General features: G+C 41.7%; 3 protein-coding genes across 4 annotated transcripts; all 3 read right to left on the minus strand.

Annotated features, from left to right (window-relative positions):
- Positions 1-1,603: 1,603 nt before the first annotated feature.
- asb13a.2 (ankyrin repeat and SOCS box containing 13a, tandem duplicate 2) lies at positions 1,604-9,104 on the minus strand. Of its 2 annotated transcripts, none has more exons than XM_027272070.1 (6): positions 8,888-9,104; positions 7,902-8,089; positions 7,668-7,824; positions 7,452-7,586; positions 6,346-6,537; positions 1,604-5,563 (listed from the first exon to the last, which is right to left on the minus strand). In XM_027272070.1, the coding sequence occupies exons 1-6, from the start codon at positions 8,928-8,930 to the stop codon at positions 5,436-5,438; spliced, it is 843 nt and encodes a 280-aa protein (XP_027127871.1). In that variant the 5' UTR covers positions 8,931-9,104; the 3' UTR covers positions 1,604-5,435. The 2 variants fall into 2 exon arrangements, with proteins under 2 accessions (XP_027127871.1, XP_027127872.1); XM_027272071.1 differs by lacking the exon at positions 8,888-9,104 and adding an exon at positions 8,743-8,815.
- Positions 9,105-9,183: 79 nt separating this feature from the next.
- Positions 9,184-12,797, minus strand: asb13a.1 (ankyrin repeat and SOCS box containing 13a, tandem duplicate 1). The gene is made up of 6 exons (XM_019257880.2): positions 12,630-12,797; positions 10,840-11,027; positions 10,369-10,525; positions 10,161-10,295; positions 9,662-9,853; positions 9,184-9,579 (listed from the first exon to the last, which is right to left on the minus strand). The coding sequence occupies exons 1-6, from the start codon at positions 12,670-12,672 to the stop codon at positions 9,431-9,433; spliced, it is 864 nt and encodes a 287-aa protein (XP_019113425.1). The 5' UTR covers positions 12,673-12,797; the 3' UTR covers positions 9,184-9,430.
- Positions 12,798-14,413: 1,616 nt separating this feature from the next.
- Positions 14,414-24,655, minus strand: gdi2 (GDP dissociation inhibitor 2). The gene is made up of 10 exons (XM_010736918.3): positions 24,487-24,655; positions 18,174-18,281; positions 17,912-18,011; positions 17,671-17,805; positions 17,357-17,555; positions 17,119-17,250; positions 16,821-16,920; positions 16,556-16,727; positions 16,264-16,463; positions 14,414-15,627 (listed from the first exon to the last, which is right to left on the minus strand). Exons 1-10 carry the CDS (start codon positions 24,529-24,531, stop codon positions 15,475-15,477), a joined length of 1,344 nt encoding a protein of 447 aa, XP_010735220.1. The 5' UTR covers positions 24,532-24,655; the 3' UTR covers positions 14,414-15,474.
- Positions 24,656-24,884: the final 229 nt, after the last annotated feature.

Consider the following 24,884-nt stretch of genomic DNA (forward strand, 5'->3'; position numbering starts at 1 on the left):
ATTTTTACACACAGCTTTAGAATTTCAGAGCAGACGTGGCCTAGAGTCATTTAATATCCAGTACAGTATCTGCTTATAATGATGTTTGACAGCTGAGTATCTCACTGCCGCACTGCCATGAGGCCTTCATCATGAGGTAACACTGAATTTGGATAGTTTTAATGCACACTCCCCGCTAACTTTGGTGGCCAGCCTCGTTCTCTGTGCCTCACATCTGCAGCTCATTTCAGGGTGGTGATTTTCAGGCTGCAGTGTCTGATGGGGGAGCGTAGCATTGGACCATCACAGCATCCAGCTCTCTGTTTATCTCTTGACTCTCAAACAAAAGCCTCCCAGTTCCTGTCTGCTTAGCGCCTCAAATCCACAATCTACTCTCCCAATCTGCTCTTGTCCATGCGTTCCTCCTGTTCTCCTCTTTTTACTGCCAAGATGTGATCCCCCCTTCTGTTTACACTGCGACGAGAGAGACCGATTTCTCATGAGGCTAGGCTGAGAGAGCCGTGTTTCCTGACAGATGAAGTAAATCAGCGGGGCCAGATTAATTAGCCACAGGCTGAAGAGTGACCACAGCTCCAGGAGCTTGTTTTCTTTCTGCCCTCTGGGCCTGAACACATGCTGACTGGGAAACACATTTTGCTGCTGGCTCTCGAATGCAACAAGCATTTGTTGACTAATCATTTCTTTATCTGTGGCACAGCCTAGTGGTTAATGAGTGCAACTGAGTGTGTTGTTAGACATTACTTAATCCATAGTCTTGAACACAACACAAGACATAGAAACTAGGTAATATTAGTTACTATCCCAACAGCAAAAAGCACAGCCCCAGTCAAAATATTAAAGGTACTGTGTGTAGGATGTAGTGTTATCTAGCTCTCACTGTCTATAACGTGAAAGGTGTTGTGATGAACACACAGATAATTATAACCTGACTCAGTTCCTCAGCGTTTTAGCATCTTTTAGCTCATTGTTTTGGTTTTCCTCAAATGTATTATTGTTGAAATACACACTGCACTACAGTATCCTGAAGCAATGTGATAAAGAATTTGTCTAGACTCTTTATAAATTTATGTTAGAACGTTAGAAATTAGCCCGTTGCTTCAATAACTTATGGTTGTGAAACTTATCATTCATATTGCATTGCTTTTAGTTATTAAACTCATTAGTTATATCATGCTTAATACAGTTAAATCATTAATTGATGAGCGAGAGTCTGGATGAATTAGCTAATTTTACCAGGTTACCCACCCAAGACAGTATGTTGTTGTGCAGGCGAAGAAATTCATCTGCATTTGTGGTGATTAAAACATAAAAAAACACCTACAATGTTTCAGTTTTACATATGGAACCTTTTAGCTTCAAGAAAAGCTGAATTATCATCCATGTATCTTGTATTATGCAGCAAAATACTAACCAGGAGCCGTGCTGTCAGGATGAATCATGTACTGTTCTTGATTTGTTTTCAGAAGAAGTTGGCAGCAGACACATGGACGCCGCCATGAGGACATTCAGTCCAGCATTCATGTACTCAGGTGGCAGGACATAAAGGACCTGTCCCTTTGTATGAAAGCCAGAGTCGTACGAAAATATGAGGACAACAAACACGTCAATGGTACAATTTATTCAATAAATCAGCATATTCATTATAGTTATTTTTGTGAGATGATTCATCGGTTTTTGTAGCACCTTAAACAGAAAAATCAGTGCAGATCAAACCTGACTATATTGACTTTAATAAGACAACACTTAAACCAAGAGAACCAGTGCTTTTTCAAAACAAACCCACCGTTTGTTCATCCTGAGCTTCAGCATTCCTATTATGGAACAAGGACCATTTCTCATCTTAACTGAACATTCCCTGCATGCCTGCCCTCCTATCTCTGCTTTTTCCAGTCCCGTCTGCAGACTCAAACTACTTTGAAACCGGCCATGTTTTGCAGTGGTTATTTTAAGCCATCAAGTAGATACCCCATCTGCATCAGGGTCAGATATTTAAGACTTTAAGGGAACACTACATGGGAAGAAGGAGAGATCTGCGCTTCAAGATTATTTACAGGCAGAGATTATGATGAAGCACGCTGCATTTTTGTAGCATGGAAACGAGTCAAAATATCTTTCCGTGACTGAATTCAATTTCTAGGAATTTGTATTTTGATTAAACGAGTTAAAGCAGCTTGGCATATTTATGGAGCGCAGCAGACGAGCTCCATATTCAGTAACATGCAGCCCGGGCATGTTTAGGGAGATGACGGGAGTGAATTGAGAGATTTGGACGAGGCTCTGAGAGGCTGTTAAATTGCTTTTGAATGCTTCGTAAATATGGGTAAAAAAACAGCAAACATACAGGTGCAGCGCTCCATGAGAGCTGACAGGCGGCCTCTCGCGTTTTTCAAAGCTGTGCGAGGTAACTGTTACTGCTGGCAGCTCCACATAACAAAGGGTTTGGAAACTGTAACACAAATACACAAAAATCCTGAACGGTGATGTCAGTGAACTCTACCTGGACAGTGTTTCATACTTTATACTAAAGGAGGTGAAGGGGTTTTAAGAGGTTGTTGTATGTCATTCACTATCTCAGGTGAATGGTCAACTCTCTGTGATTTACAGAGTTTCCTGATGGACAGTAAAGTACACTGCTGCCAAGTGTAGCTGCTGTTAGCTAATGTTTGTTAGCCAGGCTGCTCAGACTATAGACTGTGGGCTCCCTGATACTCGAGTCATGATTAGGAAGAAGCTGCCAACTTCACGTTGAGTTGAAGGAAGGATTTACTGTTTTATCTCTGTGCGGACAGTAAAATAAACTGCTGCCATTGTAGCTGCTGTTAGCTCAATTTGTTAGCTGTGCTGTACGGACTGTGAGCTCAGAGCACAGGAGGAAGAGGTTTTCAGGGTCAGGGTGTGGCTAAATGCTGGCAAAAACTGGAGCATGGCGAGGGGGCGATGTACGCTGGCTCAACAGAGGCAGAACACGGCAGAGAAGAAGTAAATCAAGAGGACGACAGTGACCGAAAACAAGAGTAAATCTTGGACTGACATTTATATGTTGGCGTTTACCAATCTCGTGGTATTACACTCTGAAAATGTTGGCGCCGTATTGCAAAAAAATACCAAATCTTACATAATGTTACTTTAAGAGGTGCCACAACCAATCAGGAGCTGCTACTGCAGCAACAAGGACAAGAACCCTCGAGAACCTGCCCAGTGGATTTATGTCTGTGTCGACATTCTGTGGCAATGCACAAAATAGTCTGCCCTTTATGTGTTAGCTCCGACTCAGACAATTGTGACTGAATTTTTGACATCAAATTCAGGCCTAATGCAGCTTCAATATGAGCTGGATATACTGAATTACTTTAAAATGTCCTGTCTGCAAAGAGATGACAACAGTAGCAGCTGAAAGGTCGACCACCAGTGAGAAAAGAGAATAGAAGAATGCAGCTTAACTGTCAGATTTATATGTGTTTGATCTGAGAAGAAACAGAAACAGAGATCACAGACTCTAAAAACGCAAACTCTTCATCTTCTAATGTGCTACCACATGTCTTGAGCTTATCTTCCAGTGTTCTGGTGTTAAATTATGTTCAGCTTCGAAAACAAAACCATAAAGTCGGCATTTGACCTGATTCAACCTCCGCACATGAATAAGAGTTATGAAACTTCCAAAACAGGTCATGTCAAGCTTAGAGGAGAGCCAATAAAGAACACTTTATGGAATTTATAAACAACTCCCTGCACCTCCTTCTAAAAATACTGAGACCTTTCCTCTAAAAGCAAATTAAGTGGAGCAACAGACAAAGCTACAAAGAGGGAAGCTTTGGTGTCTGTATCAAACAAAGGCTGTCGCCAGGCGTGGACGTGCATCACGAGAACCTGACACGAAGCCAAGCGGCATCTGGAGAGTGTCGCTGCGACAAGGACACTGCTCGCTACTCCTTTTGGTGTCACTTTAAAGAACTGTTAGATATGTGAGGAATGTTGAGTGAGCAATTTTTAAATACTACTCAGTGTTTACAGTGCTCCTGACTTGCGAGCACTTTCCAGCAAAAGCAGGATTAAATCCGGCAACCTTTAGATGACTGTGAGGCCGTGCTGTTCGTCTGCTTCCTCTCCCTGAGCTCCTACATTTGTTCTCTCGCTCAAAGAAATACCTCTAAAAATTAAACATCTCTAAAATTAGAAGGGCACTCCTGTCTTGTAGTGTAAGTTACACTTCTATTTATTAAAATGGCAAACAAACTCTATTTAAGACTTTTATAGCTGCAGTTCAGAGTTAAGATTACACAGTGGGACCTCCTTTGGCAACGACTAACACTAGCTGAAAAGAAAGCAGTGTTTACCGGGCTGGGACTGGAAGAGTTTACAGTGAAGGAAAACAAAGCTTTGTCTAGAAGAAGCTCTGTGTTAGGATTATCATTTCCTGTTGGCAACTTAATTATCCAAATCTAGCCAATCTAGCCACACACTATAAAACCGCACATCAATAAACAGATTAAGGTGGTCAGGTCTAGCCGGTGTAGACGGGGTGTTACAGGTAATATCAAAGGCTGTTTGAAGTCCAAAAAATGTTTTCCTTTGCTGGGACCAGTCCACGCAGATAGTTCTGCCTCTGTGCCAGATTAAATAATCATACATCATACATTCTTGCCATTCTTTGGCAAAGAAACATAACAGACCACATGTGGAACCCCTAAAAGTGATCGCTTACTTACAAAGTTTATCAGAAGAAGACACGCCAAGTACCGGCTTCACCAACAACATCATCTTTCTTTTGTTCCACCATGTTTAGAAGTTAGAGTTAGAACTACATGTACCAGAACAGAACAGAAAAATGTATACTGTTTAGGCACCCTCAGAATATCCTCATGACACACTGCAATATTAGACAGATATCCTGACGTCTGATCCATCAGGTGACAGGTCACAGACTGACAGGTCCAGCTCTGGTGATCAAAAAACTGCAGTTTGTATTATAATCCTTCAACCAAGGTAAATCCAACTGTTCACTTATCAAGTATTGATACATTTTTGATACCATGTTTTTAAAATGATTTTAAAATTAAATATTATTGAAAGTACCAAAGGCAAAAAACAGATCTACAATCAGTATCAGATCTACAATATTTAGTATTGTATTGAAGTTTAAAATTCTGGTTATCGTGACACCTTATTAGAGTGTAAACATGATGAATTTCATTTGGGCAACTCCAACAGAGGAGTGAGGAGCCCCACTGTGTAATCTGTACTTGCAGGTCTTGAGGCGACAGTGCTGATTTGAAATGTGAGAACTTTGTGCTTGTGACTAAACTGTGTGTCGACTATCATCATCGTATCTGATGTGCTGACACTTTTTCTGTGCTTGTGTCAGGATTGTGCAGCAGCTCTGTGAGTCTTCAGTCTTTTGTCTGAGCGTTCGAGCCAGCTCCTGCTCCAGGCGACACTCACTGATAGCAGAGGTAGCTGATGAGGAGTTTCGGTATGTGCAGCTGATCCATGACCTTCAGAGCTCTGGTGCCCAGCTTCTTCCTCACCGCCAACCTGCTGAGCTGCTGCAGACTCATGGGAGTGGCTACAAACAGAAAACGAAAAAGTTATATATATATACGCGTCCATCCACCCATTTTCTTCTGCTTAGCCAGGATCGGTGGCAGCAGGTTAAGCAGGGCATTCTAGACGTCTCTTTCCCCAGCAACATTTTCCACCTGCGGGATCTCAAGGCTTTCCCAGACCTGATGGACTAAATAATCCCTCCAGCGGATTCTGAGTCTGCCCTGGGTTCTCCTGCCAGTTGAATGTGCCCATAAAATCAAAGGAAGGCGCCCAGGAGGCATCGTGATCAGATGCCCGAACCAACTCAGCTGGCACTTTAGCAACTCCAGGAGCAATCCACCATATTCTGACAGAGAACCAGCCTCAACTAGCTAAAACCCGTCATCTATGAACATATCTAAGTTTGACTGGCTCTAAATTGAACTTTCATAATATAAATTTGGAAAGAGTTTCTATGTTCTTCTATGTGATAGTATTCAAAGTCTAAAACCTGCTCTACATTCCTTACTTCGCTCTGTGCTCCACTTTCTATATAAAGCTCTGTCACTTGAGTCAAGAGATGTAAATCATCACCTTCTCATATGCTTCCAGTTACAGTGGCTAACCTATATGTGACCAGCTGTATATATCAGCATCATGCTAAACAACAGGTGGCGTCTATGTAAGACCCGCTGAGAGTGAACCGCGATCCTTGCTCGCCATCTGCTGGTGCTCTGTTGACACTACACTGTTGTACAGGCTTCATAGGCAGCTACACAACCTGGGAGGTGTATGTGGCCATGTGATTTGTAAATAACTTACTCTCATAAAACTGTAAGCAGACTGCAGAGGGAGAGCCCGGCGTGGTGTAATCAACAGGTTTCCTGTTGTGCTGGTCTCTGGCGTAGATGTTGGCACCAAACTCCACCAGGATCTCTATCATTTCAACTCGCATGTTTTTAGCAGCGTGGTGAAGCGGAGTCTCATGGAGCCTGGCAGCATTCACTTTAGCACCTGAAAGGAAACGGACATTAATGTCCATCTTGAAGGATACAGCTGATGATATTCTTTTATTGTAAACAAATATCATGAAACAACAAAAAAACTGTGAGTGTGTTCCTCTACTTTCAGCTCCAAGTTCATCGACCCCTACTGAGGACAAAAAGCTTTAATAACATCAACAAATATATTGTTTATGTTTTTAAAATGCTCCGTCATATAAAACAGTGTTTCTCAAACAAGAAAAAATGGTGCATTTGTTGGGGACTACTTTCAGCGGTGGATTAATCCACATTCAGCACTCTAGTGAGTATTTCCAGCAGCAGAATGGTGTGTGTGAGAGTCTAAATAAACTACAGTGTGTGTGTTCATGGTAATGAAGGAACATGTCACCCTGTGCAACAGCTCACTGATGTTTTTATGGCACAGAGGAAGAAGATCTGTCAGGCTTTGATATACACAATACATAGAACTCTGCGATCCTTATCCCTCATGTTTTTTTATTTGATTTTTTTTTTTTTTTTTACAAATCACATTTCTGCCAGCTATGTTCCAAGGAATATATGTCATTTTGTTATGTCACTCATCAGAATAATTCAATTCACATTCCTATGCGATAATATACATTTAATAACAAACTCTACTCTGCTCTTACACATACAATAAGCAAACACTGCCTTCATTAAAGAATAGATGTCAATTTGTTTGTTTTTTGGTATTTGTGGTGTCAGAAACAGAAACATTTGGAAACTGGCACAACACTTAGTTGAATGGTTATTAGTGAAATCTAGACAATTTCTACTTAATAGGTGAAAACTGCAGGCATGGCCACGTGTATATTTGGTGTCTGGTACCACAGTTTCAGCTAAGGTAGGACGTGGTATTATTTATAGGCAGGCTAACCTTTTGTTTGGTACTCTGACACTCACCTGCATTGAGCAGCACTTTCACACAGCTCGTGTGCTCGTTAGCACAGGCCACATGCAGCGGGGTCCCGTAGTAAAGGTCGTACGCCTCCAGACAAGCATCCATGGCAATTAGGAGCTTCACACAGTCTGCGTTTCCTGAGAAATAACAAGAATGTATTATGTTATGTTTGCTTATTCATAAAGATTAATGGCAGGTAGGTAACTCGAGGCACTCACCTCCCATGCAGGCCTCATGGAGGGGCGAGGCCGTGCGTGAGGTAAGGGCAGGGTTGGCCTTGGCGCCGTGCTCCAGCAAGAGGCTCACACACTCCAAACTACCAGACGAACAAGCATCACACAGCGGGGTGCTCCCGTCTACGTTCCTCGCATCCACCTGAGATGCATCATGTTAAACAGCATCTACTCTCCTCAGTGGCTCAGTTTGTCTAATAACTCTGGCACGCTCCTTACCTGAGCTCCGGCGTCCAGCAGCAGCCGAACACACTGGGCCTGTCCACGGAGGCAGGCCTCATGAAGAGGTGTGATGGAATCCACCGCCACCATATTGACCGAAGCTCCGCTCTGAATGAGGTGCTGCAGCTCGGAGGCCTGGCCGAGGGACGCTGCCTTGTGCACCTCTGTCCTCTCTGACCAGCAGCCTGCAGAGAAACAGGACACAGCACAGCGTATAATGATAATAATAATAATACATTTTATTTAAAAGCGCTTTTCAAGGTACTCAAAGACACTTTACATAAGAAGAACATCAAATAATCAAAACAAAAATAATGTGCAACAACTTCAAAAAGTGATTGACCATATTTGTGTCAGTTTACATAATCTGTAGATATGGGTAATAATTAATCTATTGTTGTTCTTGGGGTATGCTGTATAAATATACATGTGTAACTTTATTTAGTGTAGTAGTAGTTATTAGTGTAACTCCTTCTGACAGCGTTTATCAAAGCTGCCATATAAATTTCGTCAACGTAGCAATAAATACAGTATATTATTGACATTTATAACATTGTTATAGCTGTGACATTCTAGAAAAAAATCATATTGATAACAAGAAGCACAAACTAATACACTTTCTAGTAAACAGCTGCTTATATATACACTTAAACATGTGTACACACAGCTAAACATATTATATGTTGTAATGACAGCACCACGTTAACATTACTCAAGGCTGTAAGCTGTTCACACACACATTCTGCAGTAACGCCGGTGTAAAAGGTTAAATAATAATATTATTATTAATAATATATTATTATTAGTATTATAAGTTATAACACGTGTTAATACAGACGTTAATAACAGCTACAATGCCGCTTGCTAGCATGTTAGCCTGACCGCTGACAGCTCCACCCTGCAGCACATGCCGACTCCGAACTGGGTCAAGATCCGAAAACACGACTCTGTCCCCGGACACGTTGTCTTGACTTCATACTCACCGATGTCTCCAAAGAAATATGGCCGTTCATTATCAATGTCCATCTTGTGTCTGTTTTTAGTCAACGCTAGCGCTGCGACACGAGACACGGGGTGTTTGTAAACAACCGCGTCCCGGTGATATTTACATACGGCAAGAGTCACGTGACTTGCCTGGACCTCGAAGTGTATGTTGGGATTTGTAGTGTTTAGGCCATGGTTGTACAGTATATGGAGTAGTTACATCGATGGAGGCAGGACACCGTTGTAGTTATGAATGTTGGCTTCAAAAGCACAATGGTTGCGGTATTATGTGATAAATGAACAATTTATTCTATGTCAGAATAAATGCTACATAAAACAGTATTATATCATAATATAACAACATGTACATCATTAGCAGCAGGGATGACTTCAATCCTGAGTCACATGACAATGCACATGCATTCAAGAAATATGGTGGATAACCTGACATGTTTTAAATTCTAAGCACATATGCTGTCCATGATGCTGAAGTCATATGGAAAACACCAGTCTCTCACACAGGTTATAAATCCGTTCATGTGTCACTCCAGTGATGTGGGATGATCACAGTACTGGAGGTAGCTGTGGATGCGTTGGGATATGTCCAGCTGACCTATGACCTCTGAGGCTCTGGAACCAAGCATCTTCCTTACAGTGATTCTACAAAGCTGCTGCAGGCTCAGAGGATTACCTGTGGAGAAGAAGAGGTTTTTATTGTGATTCAAAAAAGAAGAAGGCTGCTGACGGCTCTCTGGAGCAGTGTGTGAACTTACTTTCATAAAACATGAGGCAGGTGTGAGTGGGAGACGCAGGTGTTGTGTAGTCTATGGGTTTTCTTCCCAGGTTGTCGCTGGCATACACGCTCGCTCCAAACTCCACCAGCAGCTCGATCATGTCCATCATGTCCACTCGTGCCGCATGGTGCAATGCTGTCTCGTGGAACTTAACTGAATTCACATTGGCACCTGCAGGAAGTTGAGACGAGCTCAAGCCAGTTTGTTTGGATTTATGGATTCACAACAGCTGAAATGATGTGTGTGTTTTGGTATTATAATTGTGATAAAGTAAAATTCACTTTCATGCAGTATGACAATAAATCCTGCTTTCTTAGGAGCATTTTGTTTGCTTGGTGCATTTTTAGCTATTGTAGTTTCTCCTTATACTAGGAATGGGATGGTGAGTGAAGGGCGCTGCATTCCAAAACCAAGCTAAATCCTACACACTGGTCCTTCAAATTATTTAACACACTTTGTGTGATGTATTCTTTCTGACCTGCCTTAAGCATCTCCTTGACACAGCCCATGTGTCCTTTAGCACATGCGATGTGAAGGGGTGGACCAAAGTGGACGTCAAACGCCTCCAGCTGGGCACCACTGGATATCATCAGCTTTACTACTTCAACGTTACCTGAGAGGGATGTAAAAGTTTTACTTAGCTTGAAGGCGTATGATGGTGTATGACTGGTTGAATTTGTAGTTACCTTGTATGCAGGCCTCATGGAGCGGCGAGGCAGTGAGAGCTGTAAGGGACGGGTTCACCTTGGCTCCGTAGTCCAAAAGCATCTTGGCGCACTCCAGGCTGCCAGAAGCACAGGCGTTACACAGAGGAGTGCTACCATGGATGGTCCGTACATCCACCTGGAAGAACCAGAGACAGAACTCCATTTTATTTTATTCATAATTTAGAAGTCAAGTCAACATCTGTATGATCTAAATATTAATTTTTATCAATTGAGACTGTGTCAGAAAGACGCTGATTCAGATCTATGGTAACGTTTGAGACAGCAAGTCTCACAAAGGTAGTATTTATTCTGTATTAGATTGCCTCACTTTATACCACTCTTCATGATAAGGTGTTCCAGTTTTGTTTGCGCATGTTGTTGCTTCATGTCTACACAATTCATGTTTGTTCCTCCATAGAAGAGTGGCAGGTTTATGGAGATTTATCTCACCTGGGCTCCAGCCTCCAGCAGCAGGCGGGCGCAGTTAGGGTGAGCCTGAATGCAGGCTTCATGGAGTGGAGTGATGTTGTCCACCGTCACCATGTTGACCGATACTCCACTTTCTATCAGCTGTTTGAGCTGCAGGGCCCTGCCGTGGGACGCTGCTTCATGCAGGGCAGTCCGATCTGCCCAGAAACCTTACACATACAGTGACACATAAAAAATACAAATATATGGGTACAATGAAAGCTAGTTTTTAATAAATATTGCAGTTTAAAAAGGTTTTTTTAACAGTTTTTTATGTACTCCATAAAACCCTATTTACCTCCTTGTATTTGTTTTCTATGGAGGTTAAGAATGATTGTGTTTGCAATTATTTTAATGTCATTATCTTAAGATCATGAGTTAATTATTTGGTCTATCAAAGCTAATTTTTCTCATGACAAAAGATTTGTTTATCTTGTTATCTCAAATAATAAAAAAAAATCAGGAGGGGTATTTTTTGAGAAACGATAAATGATTTTGTTAATATTATCTCAAGGGATGATTATTGAAAAAAAAAAAAGTGTCCGGTTAATTTTATCACCTGAGTCCAGTCTTCACAGGGAGGATTCATAACCGAGCAGTCAAAGCATAAAGTGCAGTTTTGTTTGCTACAGTTACATTATTAGAGCTGATGATTCATAGTAGCAGTATACAGTAGCCAAACATTAGGCCTAGAAGTAATAAAAGAAAACAACTTTCTGTTCTGTCTTGATAATGGGTTATCTTGTTATCAAGAGAAATAATAAAGCTTATTTTCTTAGGATTCTGAAATAATTAACTTGGGATCACATAATTAAATATATATTTACATGTAAATATCTTAGGGCTCAGTTTTAGGGGCTTTGTTATTTATTTTTTTTAATTTCCCCTGGGACAGATCATAAACAGATACAATATTGCTTAGAATTTATTTGTGGATGATATCTAACTCCACCAGTCATTCAAATCTAGGGGGCTGTCAATTTTCTAGGCTCTTGACTCGTCACTAGGTCAAGAAGATTTCAGATTACCCATCCATCTATCCATCATGCGTTTCTATTCTTTTCTTGTAATAATGCCCTTTATAAATGTATAAATGACCTTTTGTTGTATATCGTACATTGCCCTTATAAAGCACATTATGATATTGTAAAGGGCACTGTACACATACATTTTACTTACTTACTTATATGTAATAGTAAGAAATGTTATAAACATTACTTACTGTCTTTACACTGTTTAAAAACCTGCATGATCATAATTTATTTATTTTTTAGCTTTACCTCGTTTAACTGTTTGTGAAAAAAAACATTTAAAAAATGTCTCTAGGAAATAAGTAATAATATAATAGGAGTGGTTAAATAATTATTAGTAGTAGCTGTCTTTGCTACCATTAGCTTCTCAGACATTTCTACAGAAACTGCTTTATATCCCTAATATGTGCCCTGGCAGAGTTTGTTCAGCACAATAAAATGTGTAACTGTTAATACTAATAATTATTTAGTGTCATGTAGCCTGCTTTAACTCGTATTAGCTTGTAGTCATGGTTGGTATGAATGTACATACAGACAGGTGTGCTGATGCATTATTATACCGTCTGCAGTTCACACACAACACAACAAGTGTGTCACGAGCAAGACACACGCCCTGCACGCACATGAGCACGAGCTAATATGATTAGACGTCAACAAACTCGACGTGCGTTCCTGGCGGGCTTTAAGGCAGCTGACGTTTTCTGCTACGTAAGCTGAATGAAAATGATCAACAGAGCTCACCGATATCACAGAGAAACGACCGGCGTGCAGCTGTCACCTCCATGTTTTACCGGTAAACACTCTGTTTTGGGCTCATCTGCGGCTGAGGGACGGGGCTCATGTTAGCTGACGTTGCTAGTGTCGAATGGAGAGGCAGCAGAGGATTGTGGGAGTCGTAGTTTACAGCCTGTATTGCTATTAATACATATTTTGCTGTGGTTTGGGTCACAAATAGACCTTTTTCACAGCAGCCATTTTGACATGAAGTAGTGAGGTAACACAGGTGTTACCAATGATACTGATTAAGGTTCAGTTCCATTTAGTGTATCAGAGCCTTTCCAGTGAGTCAACATGCACCTCACCCTGACTGTCTGACCTGAATGGACCAGAAGGTCTATTTAAGTATGACATTATAAAGTAGTTTTTTGCAAATACCCCCACTTAGTTACTATGGTTACGGTGACACTGAAACTTCAGATTCTCATTAAAATCATGAATGTAGCCTGATTGTTCCTAAATGCTGAAATCTTGGATTCTAACATAATTGCATATGACAAATCTGAAGCCAAATAAAACGTTAAGTCTCAGAGCCCTTCATAAAAATATTATGTATGTTAAATTGTCCTGTGTGAAAATCATCATCATGTTTTGATATTTATCCTCGCTCTTATTGATGAGACATGACCTGATAATATCTTATACAATATATATGTGTGTGTGTGTGTGTGTGTGTGTGACTTCTGGTTAATATCTTATACAATATATATATATGACCTCTGGTTAATATCTAACACAAATAGTTCACAGATCAGAACATTATCCAGAAAACAATGACACTAGTTATTAAACTAGAAAGTCAGCCTAGTCAATCATGTGACATTACATTAATGTTTAATACCTGTCTCAAAGAGTCCCTCTATCAAAATCTAGTTTTAAGACCGGCTTTTAGTGGCCCAAAGCAAGATTTAATTTATGGCCCCAATAGACTCTTAGTGCAGTCAATTGCACACTAACAACCGACTGAACGTGTGCACATGATAGAGATGGACAAAGTATTAAACATCAAATCTTATGCTGTATTTGAAGGTTGACAAGTAGCTACAAACAGAAACATAATGTGAACAGTAAACACAAATAGTTCACAGATCAGAACATTGTCCAGAAAACAATGAAACTAGTTATTAAACTAGAAAGTCAGCCTAGAAACAGAAGAGAGAGAAAGAGTTCTTATCTGAACTTTTTAGTTTGGATTAGTCAGATTTTTCTTGTTTGTCATGTCAGAGGTGCTGTGGTCACGTTAACTGAATATTCACTTAAGACTACAAAGACAGTTTATCATCTGCAGCTAAATGAAGATATTAACCAGAGGTCATGTCTCATCAATAAGAGCGAGGATAAATATCAAAACATGATTTGCACACAGGACAATTTAACATACATAATATTTTTATGAGGGGCTTTGAGACTTCACGTTTTATTTGGCTTTAGACAAAAGTTTGTCTTATTACACTGTATTTATTATAAGTTTGTCATGCTTTGTATTTAGAAACCGCTCATAAAAGGTGTAAGTGATCCCTTCCAAACACACCACCCTTTGTCATAATCTTTGTGCCACGCAGAAATCCTTTAAAGTTTCACCCATGGTGCTGCCTGTTCATCTTCAATATAACTGTTCTTATGCATTTTACGGCAGGAATAAAACTGTAAATAAAAGATTGTTTTGTGTTTTGAATACATCCAGCATTTGATTATCACGATGCTAAACACGTGATGAGGCAATGAATGAATGAATGATCAGACACAGCTTTAGTTTTTGACAAAGTTGTTTTTTTACTTTGCAGTACAGAAATCATTTGAGTCCAAGATGTTTTTTTTTGTTTTTTTTAAAGTTGTTCACAACAGAGGATATCACAGGGCTCTCATCAGTTCAATACTGCTGCAGTACACATTTGGTCCATCTTAAGCAATTACAGTCAACCACACTTCCCATTAATCTGCTGTTAATGCTCGGGTCATCCATCACTTTGCATATTACAGGAACTAATATACCTCCTCTGATGTGTTATAGTAAATCAAGCTGTTGAAGACGGGTTCAGGTGGTTTATGCTGCAGTCTACAGTCGCTCTGTGGCTTGGCTTACGGTACATGTTTTGGCTGTGCTGGAGATTAGACAAAAAAAAGGGTTAAAAAGACAAAGAGATCAAGCCCGCGCACCTCTTTAACCATTTTAATGTCACAGATCTGACGTCTGAGGTGCTGCCTCACATATTGCTGTGATGTTTACTGGGCCTGAATATGCCTGACAAACACTCAGTTGCCCACATGATGGATTTCAAACACACATAGCCAAGCCACCACTCTCACCACGACATGAAACAAAACAAAACAACAAAAAAAAACCTGCAGAGACTAAATAACTGATGTATGGATATTATATACCTTCCAAACACCTTTTATACAATGAGAAAAATTGGACACACCCCACCCCCCAGATACACAACCACACTGTCAAATACTGTTGATTATGAGTTATCATTTGATTTGGCATCTTTGGACTATGCGTCATCATAACATGATGAAGCAGAAGACTGCGGGGTCTTACTGTGTGTTAGGCATAACCATTGTTTAGTGCAACAACCATCTGAGTGTGAATAAGCACAGCCCCCCCCCCCCTGAACCCTATCCAACAAAACTAAATCATATCTCTCTATATATCATGAACTTCTTCAATGGGCAAACCATATTATTGGATAATCAGCGGGCCCACTGCTGTGTACATTTTTGTGTAGGTTTTCTATTTTAAAGATTTCAGTTGTCGGCAGCGTTGTCTTCGATAATCAGGAGTGTTGGCGGACGTGTGTCGGCCCTACTCTGCGGCGTCGCCAAAGATGTCCTGCTTCTTGCGCTCCATCTCGGCAAAGTCAAATTCGGAGCCCGTCATCCTCCGGTAGATGTCCTTGATGTCGTCGCAGGTGGTCTCGAAATGAGTTGTGGCATCGTATGAACGGGAGATGAAAACCTAGAGGAGAATACAAAGGTATAACAAGTGGTTTATTGAAAAGGATTCTTTCAGTGCAGAGAGATCATCAGCCTAGGTCAGGTATCAGAGTTGTCTCAAGTCAATAAAAAGGTTATAAATAAAGTTTATTTAAATGTAAAGATAGAAGGAAACAGACCACAGAGGTGTTCTTATTTAGTTAAGACACTTTACCGGGTCAACTAAATTTACTTTTCATTATTCTATTACATTTAAATGTGACATTGTATTTACAGCTATGTAGCTTTCCAATTATAGTAATAATGACAAACTGCTGGTGAGTCACGTCACACAGTTAAAGCTCAAGGTTTCAGATATCATCTAAGCTGATGGTGCTGACAGCTCTCGGCCCTGAATGCTGAGCTAACGTTAGCTGATGAGACGGTTTCCCAGAGTGACTGTGAAAGCTGCTGCTGAGCTTTGAATCCTCCGCAAGTACCGCTGATTCAAATATTGATGAGACGTGGTTAAAGGTATGTCAGAGATGTCAATTAGCATAGGGACAGTTAGACAGGGCAGTTAAAAAAATAGAATTATGTGACGTTCAGCTGATCTTCTGTAAACGTGCAACAACAGCTGTACGGCTCTTTAAGTTCCATCCCATCTCACTGGTCGTACCTGGCTGTCAGTGCCGACGTCAGTGGGTGCATACTGGTCACTAATGCTGATAAACTTCTGCTCGATGGGCTCCAGTAGGTCCAGGGCTGGCTTGATTTCCTTCTCAGGGTCATCTGTCTCCACCGTGGTGCTGACGATGGCGATATATTTCCCCTGTGCTGCCACGTTGTGGGCGAAAGAGATCATACAAACGTAGATATCTAGAAACAAGAACAGGTCAAAGTTAAAGTCGTTGTTCGCCTTGTGGACCATTAAGTCTGAGTCGTCTGCTGGTTTCCTTGCGTGTGCTCACCGTGTTTCCTTTTAACCTGATTCTGGGGGATGATGATCTGGCAGGAGTTGGCGTTGCCGGTGTTGTTGATGGGGTGACTCAGGATGCAGATGGCTCGGATCACCTGACCCACTTTGGTGACGCGGTCCATGGCGTAGCTGGGGTCGCAGATCAGCTGCTTGCACCTGGCAATCTGTTGCGGGGGCGAACGCAAGCCGAGTGGTTAGAGATCAGGGAACACACTCGTGATGTGGAATCCAACACGTCTGAAAACAAAAATGCTCACCTCTCCCTCAGACTTCACTCCCACCACCTTCCCATTCTCCACCACGATCTCCTCTATGGGCTTGTTCAACATATACGTCCCACCGTAGATGGCGCTCAGCCTGGAATGGAAACACGATGATCAAACTTCCTTCTATAGCGATACAAGCTGAACGGTCTGAGTAGTGAGCTATTTAAAACTGATATTGTGATGATAGGAAATGATGTGACCCATGGTATGTTTAACACTGACACATCCATTGATAAGGCTCTACACTCATTGTCAGTGAGCAGGTTGTATCAAATGGAGAGCCCCCTACCTGGCAAACCCTTGTGGCAGTTCTCCCAAGCCGTACAGTGGGTAGAGGTACGGGCTTTTGCCGTATCTGGCCAGAGACTCGCTGTAAAGCTTTATCCTGTTTATCGTCTCAATGCAGGGCTGATCCAGGTATCTAAGGGAATACAGACAGGGACCATTCATAACGTTACACACTGGAAGGGGGGGACAAGTCGTCATACTTTCATCGAGAGTATCAAACAACGTGAAAGACCACTGACTCGTCTGTGCGGTAGAGGGCGAGGGAGTGGCCGGTGAAGTCCATGACATCCTGGTCCAGGCTGAACTTTTTGAAAATGTCCCTCATTGGCGTCTTATTGGGGTCGACACCTTCCATGGTTCTGGGATCTTTCTCGTCGAAGTTGGCGATGAAGCCCAGGAACTTTCTGAAGCGCCGTTTCTCAAACAGCCCCATCAAACCTTCAGGGAGAACCAAGAGTTTAGACTTTGAGTTGGACCGATCTTAGACAGTTTCAAGCAGGGAACACATTTTATACCTGCTTAGTCATTTTCACTGCATCCTCTGATAACTCACCAGAAGCCAGAGCCTCAGCCTCAGTGGAGGGGACTTTATGGATTTTGCCCAACTTGTAAACAAAGCTGCCCTCAACAACTTTGAAGTCCAGGTAGCGAGTCACCTGTGTGATCAGCAGCATGCGGACGAGCTGACCTGAGAGGACAAGATGCAAACGTCGGCGTTACACACTGCTTGCAGTGACTAAAAAGGTCCTAGCAAAAGCAGCATGTGATATGCAGGTGAGTGATCTGAGGTGTACCATTGGCCATGAGGAATTTAGGGATGAGGTCCACGTTCCAATCACGGCCTTTTCCCATCGACTCAGGAGGTGCTCCAGGAAGGTTGAAGCGTTTGTAGAGCTGTAGGAAGGCACAGAACCAGACTTCACTCATGAGAAACAGCAAACAACTTACAGTCAAAGGGGAAGTGCACCGATTGTACGCATCAAAGTTAGTTTATGAACATATAGTTCTGAAACTTTACAGGCTATTATTGCCTCATCAAGTCAGAGATCAACTTACATCTTCAAGAGGTGTGATGGAGGCACTCTCAGCTCCGTAGTAGGCGTTGCGGTCCATGTGCAGGACCTTCTTCCCCTTCACTGACATGATGCCTGAGAGAATGCATTCCTGATGGGAGAAAACAAAAGAAAACAGAGGAGAAGTTAGACCAAGATCGGTGGGATGCTGGGAAAATCCACTGACATAGCAAGTGTTCTTTCATCATGAATTCCCCTATACTGCCTACATGAGGCGGCCCCCGAGAGTCTGTGTTTTGCTTTTTTCTGTCACGCCATCAACTTTTATGTCACAAGAGGAATCACTCTTGTGTTGCCACCATTTTCATGTAAATTGCAAAAATGTGTTCCCGGTCAGGCGTGGCTGTTCTTTTCATCCTCTGATCTGTGGGGATAAACGCCGTTGGCTGCACGTTGGTCGAGCTGGAACAAACTACTGCAGACAGTTTAGCAGAGTTTACACCTACATAGGCTGTTACTTAATCAGTGCTTTTGTTTTTTTATTAGACCATTTAACTCTAAGGTGTAGTGTAGACAAAATCTATTTAAGCCATGAACATGGAACTAATGAATTTCTAATAAGGTTAGATATCTGGATTAGTACATGTAGTGATAGTTGGACTGCAGAAGTGACTCAAACTGTATCATTAGGACACATTGGGTGTCCGGTCTGTGTCAGTATGAACCAAAGCACTGAGGCACAATATTAAGTAAAGGCTTAAAAATAATGAAAACTATAACTCATGTATCAGACTCAGCTCACACTCCAATGTGGGGGACTCATTTAAGTTAGCTGCTGTTTGTGTATACTGCTACTCTGACAAATATATTCCTTTAATATCTCCAGCTATGACCTCTGTAAATCAATGAACTGGACTTCTTTATGACAATATTGGAATCACGCGGGGCGTCGTGATAGAGGAGTGATTTAAAAACACACAACATATAACCGCAAAGTCCATGGTTCTACTGTAGCCAGGGACCTTTGTTGGAAGTCACACCCAACATTTCCTGTCTCTATACTACGATCTGTCCAACAAAAGACAAAAAATAACACCTAAACAATAACCATCTACGTCATGTGAAGTACCCTGGTTTGTCAGAACTGACAGCCACACTGAACAGCTACATTTTAGATAATATTGGAGCATGCATCATAGATGATCTTTAAAAATATTCCCCACAACAACGGTTTACATTCTTTTCATGACTTTGTAATACAGAGTGAGAGACGGGCTGCATCCTCGATTCTGCGACAGCTCTTTCAGACCTCCACTCTGGCTCACATTATTGATGCATGACTTGCGTTCCCCTGACTTTTTAAACACAACAAGCTGAAGGGACAGACATCGTTGTATCAAAGCATTCAGTTCTGACACTTCAGTGAATCCTGGTGGATGACTGCAGCGTTCACAGTCAGTCTCAGAAGTTATGAGGAAGGAAAACACGCTCCGAGTCTGGAATTCCCACAGAGCAAAAGGTTTTAATAAGATTACAGCAGAGAGACTGTAGACGGGAGAAAACGCCGTGTGCATCATGTGACTGTGAGGACTTACTCCACAGCAAGTTTTACTACTGAATGACAGCTTACTGTACATGGCACAACCGGTTCCTCAGCTGACTGATAACGACAGGGCCGCGCAGTTTGCTCTCGCTTTGTCAAGTCAGTCATAATGCCATTCACTCAGTACATGTGATCATTTCCAACATCAACTGTGGAGAACGCATTAAGGCTAAAAGCTAACCTGACATTCTGTGAGCATAAACACACTGTGACGGTTTATGTGGCACATTTTCAGAACAAGCCCAGCCCTCTCTGTAACATTAACCATACCTCATAATTACTGTATCAACATACAAGCCAAGACTGGCTTAACAATGTCCTCCTCTTCCTTTTTAAAGGGTTATTTTTAATGCAGCACTATGGCCAAAGCTTGTTTATCGAGTTCTCGATGTTTTTAGTTAAAAGGTCCAGTGTGTAACACTTAAGGGGATCTATTGACAGAAATAGAACATAATATTTCTAACTCTGTTTTCATTAGTGTATAATCACCTGAAAATAAGTATGGTTATGTTTATGTTACTAGAATGAACCTTTTATATCTACAGAGGGAGCGGGTCCTCTTCCACGGAGTCTGCCATGTTCAACCGCCATGTTTCTACAGCAGCCCAGAGGGGACAAACCAAAGGTCTACATAAGAACAAATTTCATGGCCACTGTAGTTTCTCCTTCATGCTTGAACCAAGAAGGAGAGCTGAAGAGTTTTTAGTTGGTTGCAATCTGAAACTTTACGACTAAATGTCCAAACTCAATTAGTCCAAAACTCAAAGATATCCAACTATTATACTCATCTGCGCAGGAAAACAGCTGAACTGAACGTTCCACGTGTGTTTAAGGGCCTGATGTAAAGGTGTCATTATCAGGCAGGAAAAAAAGGAAAACTATTCGCTTCTTTAGAATTTGAGGACTATTTGAAAATCACGACCCATTCCTGAATGGTATCTATTGGCCTGGTGACATAGTGAACCTAGATTTAACTAGACCTAACTGCCCCCTTTATAAGCTCAGTAACATATGTACTACTCTACATCCTGCAGCGTCCACACTAGCTTCTTCATAGGTGCTTTCCCAAAATAACACGTCGAAGTGAAATCTGATCACGTCTATTTGGAAATATCCGGGTTTCATCTACTGTATGATCCTGCAATGTCACCGACTTCAAGGACGCGGAGTCAGGCTACTGATGAATCTTTGGCAAAGACAGTCACTTTTTGAGTTGATGTGTCTGGAGACAACCTGCTGCCGCATTTATGAATACAGGCTTTGACACAGAGCTGGAGGCAGCCTAGTCATCACTGTTTCTGCCAGATAGTAGTGGCCATGCTGACGGAGAGGAAAACACACTGATCCAATGGACGGTCGGGCAGAAAATGCAGCCAGTATAAAACCCCGGGACCTCAGGGGCAAAGTCCCAGCTCAATTTTTAACGCGCAAAACCAATAAAAATAAGACAGAGGCTGAGAGGCAGCAAAGTCCAATGCAGGAGACAAGGGCTGGTTGAAAAAGATACACATGGACTGAACGTCACAATCAAAGCATGATGACGCCAGCTTTGATGTTTAAGTGTTTCAAGTCACAAGAATGTGTCGGTCCACTGGACTAGGATCAGCAGAGCTATGAAATTACATACAATCATCGGTCTGAAGGTTTTCTCGGGGGAGGAAACTAACTAAGTATAGAGCAGAAAAAATTAATCAGCAATTAAATCGGTGCAGCGGTTGTTCCCAAGCAAAACTGTGACGGATTATCTGCTTTTAGATTCTCTGATGTGACAAGTTGTTGCTTGTCTCTGATTTATATCAAAGTAACCTGAGTGTCTTTGGTTAGTTGGACAAAACAAGCCACGACACATCAACTCTTGTGACAGCCATTCATCACTCCATCTTATAAAATTAGACAGGAATGTGCTGGTTTCAGGGGAATTTAGAATTTTATGACTCATTTCTAGCACTATTTGGTTAATGTAAAGCTAGTTGTGCAAACCTTTATGTTCTGGTGGTTGTTAGATCATCACACTGACCTTATTTATTCATCACGTGAAGAGAAAGAGAAGTATTGTGTCCTTTGCTTTCCTTCTAAATGTCAAACTCTGCTAGCTTTCTAACACAGAAAATCTGCTGGAGGTTGGTTGGTGACAAAAGTTGCCGCTATATGTGTCACCTGCCTCCAGATCAGCCAATAGGGAAATCCAATTGCAATAGCATGGTTTCAACCAGTAGAGGGAGATCACCGTGCATATTTATAAGCACAATATGAATCATTAAAATACAACATTTGGACCTTAACTGATCAACAACCTTAATAAATGCACATGTACGCTGGACTGACAAGAGTGGTTTAAAACCAACACTTCCTCTTTGGTGGGCACACATAGCAGAAGCTGGATGGTCCTACTGTGGGAAAAATAACTATTCAACATATTTACAATGCTGCTACTCACAAGAAATTTAGACTAGACTTTGTTATTAACTTTTTCTCCCCGATCACGTTTTTTGACAACCATCTATAAGTCATATTCAGCACCGGTTCTGGCCACATTTGCGCCACCCCCTGTTTTTTCAATATTAGAGAGGTCAAGTTCATAGAGACTAACACAAGAGTGTGAGTATTATTATCATGTTGATGGTGTATATCATGTCAGAAAAATAATTCAAAAACTTTGATAATTACAATTTTCTTCAAGTGAAATAAATCCTTGTGTAAGAAGCTGGAACCACACAGTGTTTGATATTTTTGCTTGAATACTGCCTTCAGGGTTAACTGATTATTAAAATTGTAAACTAATTGCAGCTACATTATTAGCAAAACTTTTGGCAGAACATTATTCCGATCTATAGTTTTTCTTTCGGTAAGAAAAAGATCTGTCACCAATATTTCCCCAACTTCCACTGGTGTTTTCCACCAGTTACAGCTGCTGTAAAACCATCACTGCAGTCTCTGTACATTCCTGAACTTTGCTTCTCTAATCCTCAGACCACGAGCTGCTCACTTGCGATCACCAAAGTGTATCATAATGTGAACCAGACTGCAGGTACAGTTTGATATCTTAAATCCAAACCGCTCCCGTCACGTGTCATCAGTAGTGGACAGATGGGAAACCCCATCCCCCAACCACTTAACCCATAAAATGACCAACGGGACTACTAACAAACTAATTATCTGTATACTAGACATACGGCAACAGGATCAATTACTCATACCAGTTAACGAATCAGAGAGGACTCTCGTCTAATGTGAGCAAAAGGACAAATACAGGAAGTTGGATCAACACTGTTTCCTGTTTTGATTAAAGGACTGCTGGATCTCGGTGTAATCTGCTGAGTCGGTAGACCCGGCAGTGATCGTGTTGTATCATAAAAGAGGGATTGTGTCAGATATACAGAAGTGAAGTCACTGATTTGCATAACGGAACTAAAAATCATGTGAAAGTACACTGTGCCACGGCCTGCTGAGCTTTTTTTCTCTTTTTTTCCGGCTGGCTGCCAGTCAGTCCAGCTCGGAGTTAACTGAGCTTACAGTGTACTCCGAGCGTACTTTCGGTTCCTCAGTCTTGGTGGAACCACACCCAAATGTGAGCTAAAATCAAACACCCTGCTCTGGCCACAAAAAAAAAATGTAGCTGCTCTTGACCAGCAGCAAAAACAAACTGTGAGCCAGTGTTAGGTTAAGTTTACAAAAACTTAAACTGCAGTTAAAGGGAACATCAGCTTTCAAAGTGTGTGCTGTCCACATGAATGCAGGGCTGACAGGAGCTGCCCCATTGGCCAGCATTGTGTCCGGTGTTTTTCATGTCACGCCTCAAGCCACGTAAAAGTGACAGAAAGTCTGACAGAGGCCTGTCCGGATTTTCTCCATCAGACTACAGCGTGGTTAATGATGACACATTTCATTTCCGGGTAAACAAACCATACACATCCCGTAATAAACGCATAAACTGCCACTTCACATTAAGCCAGATCAGTTTCTTTTTTAGCGTGAAAGTTAAAGGACGTGAGAAGTTATTTCTAAAGTTTTCTGACAGTTAACAATACAAAGTAATCCAGCTATTGTGTTAAGGCAGCCAGTACGCTCTCTCTCCCCTCTTGTTTTCTCGTTTAAGTCATTTAAAATGGTCGTTAACTTCGCAACAATTCGCTTTATTCGGCTTTATTTCCCCCCGGAGCCGGAGCGTCCACCGCAAAGGGCAGAGCGGAAACTTAAGATAGCTGGAGTTAGCCGGTTAGCTTCACGCCGTCACGACTACTTTAATCAAATATCAGCGGCTAATGTTACTTTAGATAAAACGACACTAAGGTGAACGTGTACAGTGCACGGGAGATTAATAGTTAAAGCACGACACGTCGCTATTCTGTTGTTAGCGCGCTAATTAGCTCCAATGAGGTGGTTTAGCGCTAGCAGACTAATCGTCCGCGTATAATCTTATCTTGAGGGAAAACTGGCGCCCAACTTCCAAACAGCCGGCTGACAAACCCGACTCACTGCTTTCAGAGTGCAGAATATTCAGTAAGCGCAGAAGCTGAACGTATTTTGTGTAAGCTGCCAGCTGGGTGTCGTTAATCTTTCCATACATTTGATAACAGCTTCAGAAAGCGCAGTGCTAACAGTTAGCGCTAGCTGACTAACAGGTAGTAGCTAAGCTAGCTACTTAAGGCTAGCCGGGCTGATTAGGCCCAGTCAGCCCGCAAAGACAAACTGTCGTCGGTCGCGCAAATCACTCCCACGCTACAAAGCCGCGGTCGTCTGATTAGTCTCTCACCGTCAGCCCGGTGCCCAGGACGATAACGTCGTATTCTTCATTCATTTTTTCCAAATCTTTACTTCTCCGCTCCTGAATATCGGGGAAAGAAGAAAATGGAGATCTGCGGGGCTGGAAATGAGAAGGGGCTGCTGTTCAGCGTCAGGCGCCTCCGGGGGCGTGGCTTCACTGCTGTCAATCATGTGGAGGAACAGGCGCAAAGTGTGTGGCTGGGAGAAATACTTACTATTATATAAAAGTACGTGCAAGAGGGCGGTCAAAACACCAACAGAGGACAGTTATAAGAAGTTAAACCTCTTCATAAGTTCACACATTGTTATTAAGAATGACAGTGTTCTGTATTTAAAGTTAGAAGGAGGAATTCCAACACATCAAGTTGTAATGACGTGTACTGCAAT

Source organism: Larimichthys crocea, chromosome XX (genome assembly GCF_000972845.2).
Source record: "Larimichthys crocea isolate SSNF chromosome XX, L_crocea_2.0, whole genome shotgun sequence".
Lineage (NCBI taxonomy): Eukaryota > Metazoa > Chordata > Actinopteri > Sciaenidae > Larimichthys > Larimichthys crocea.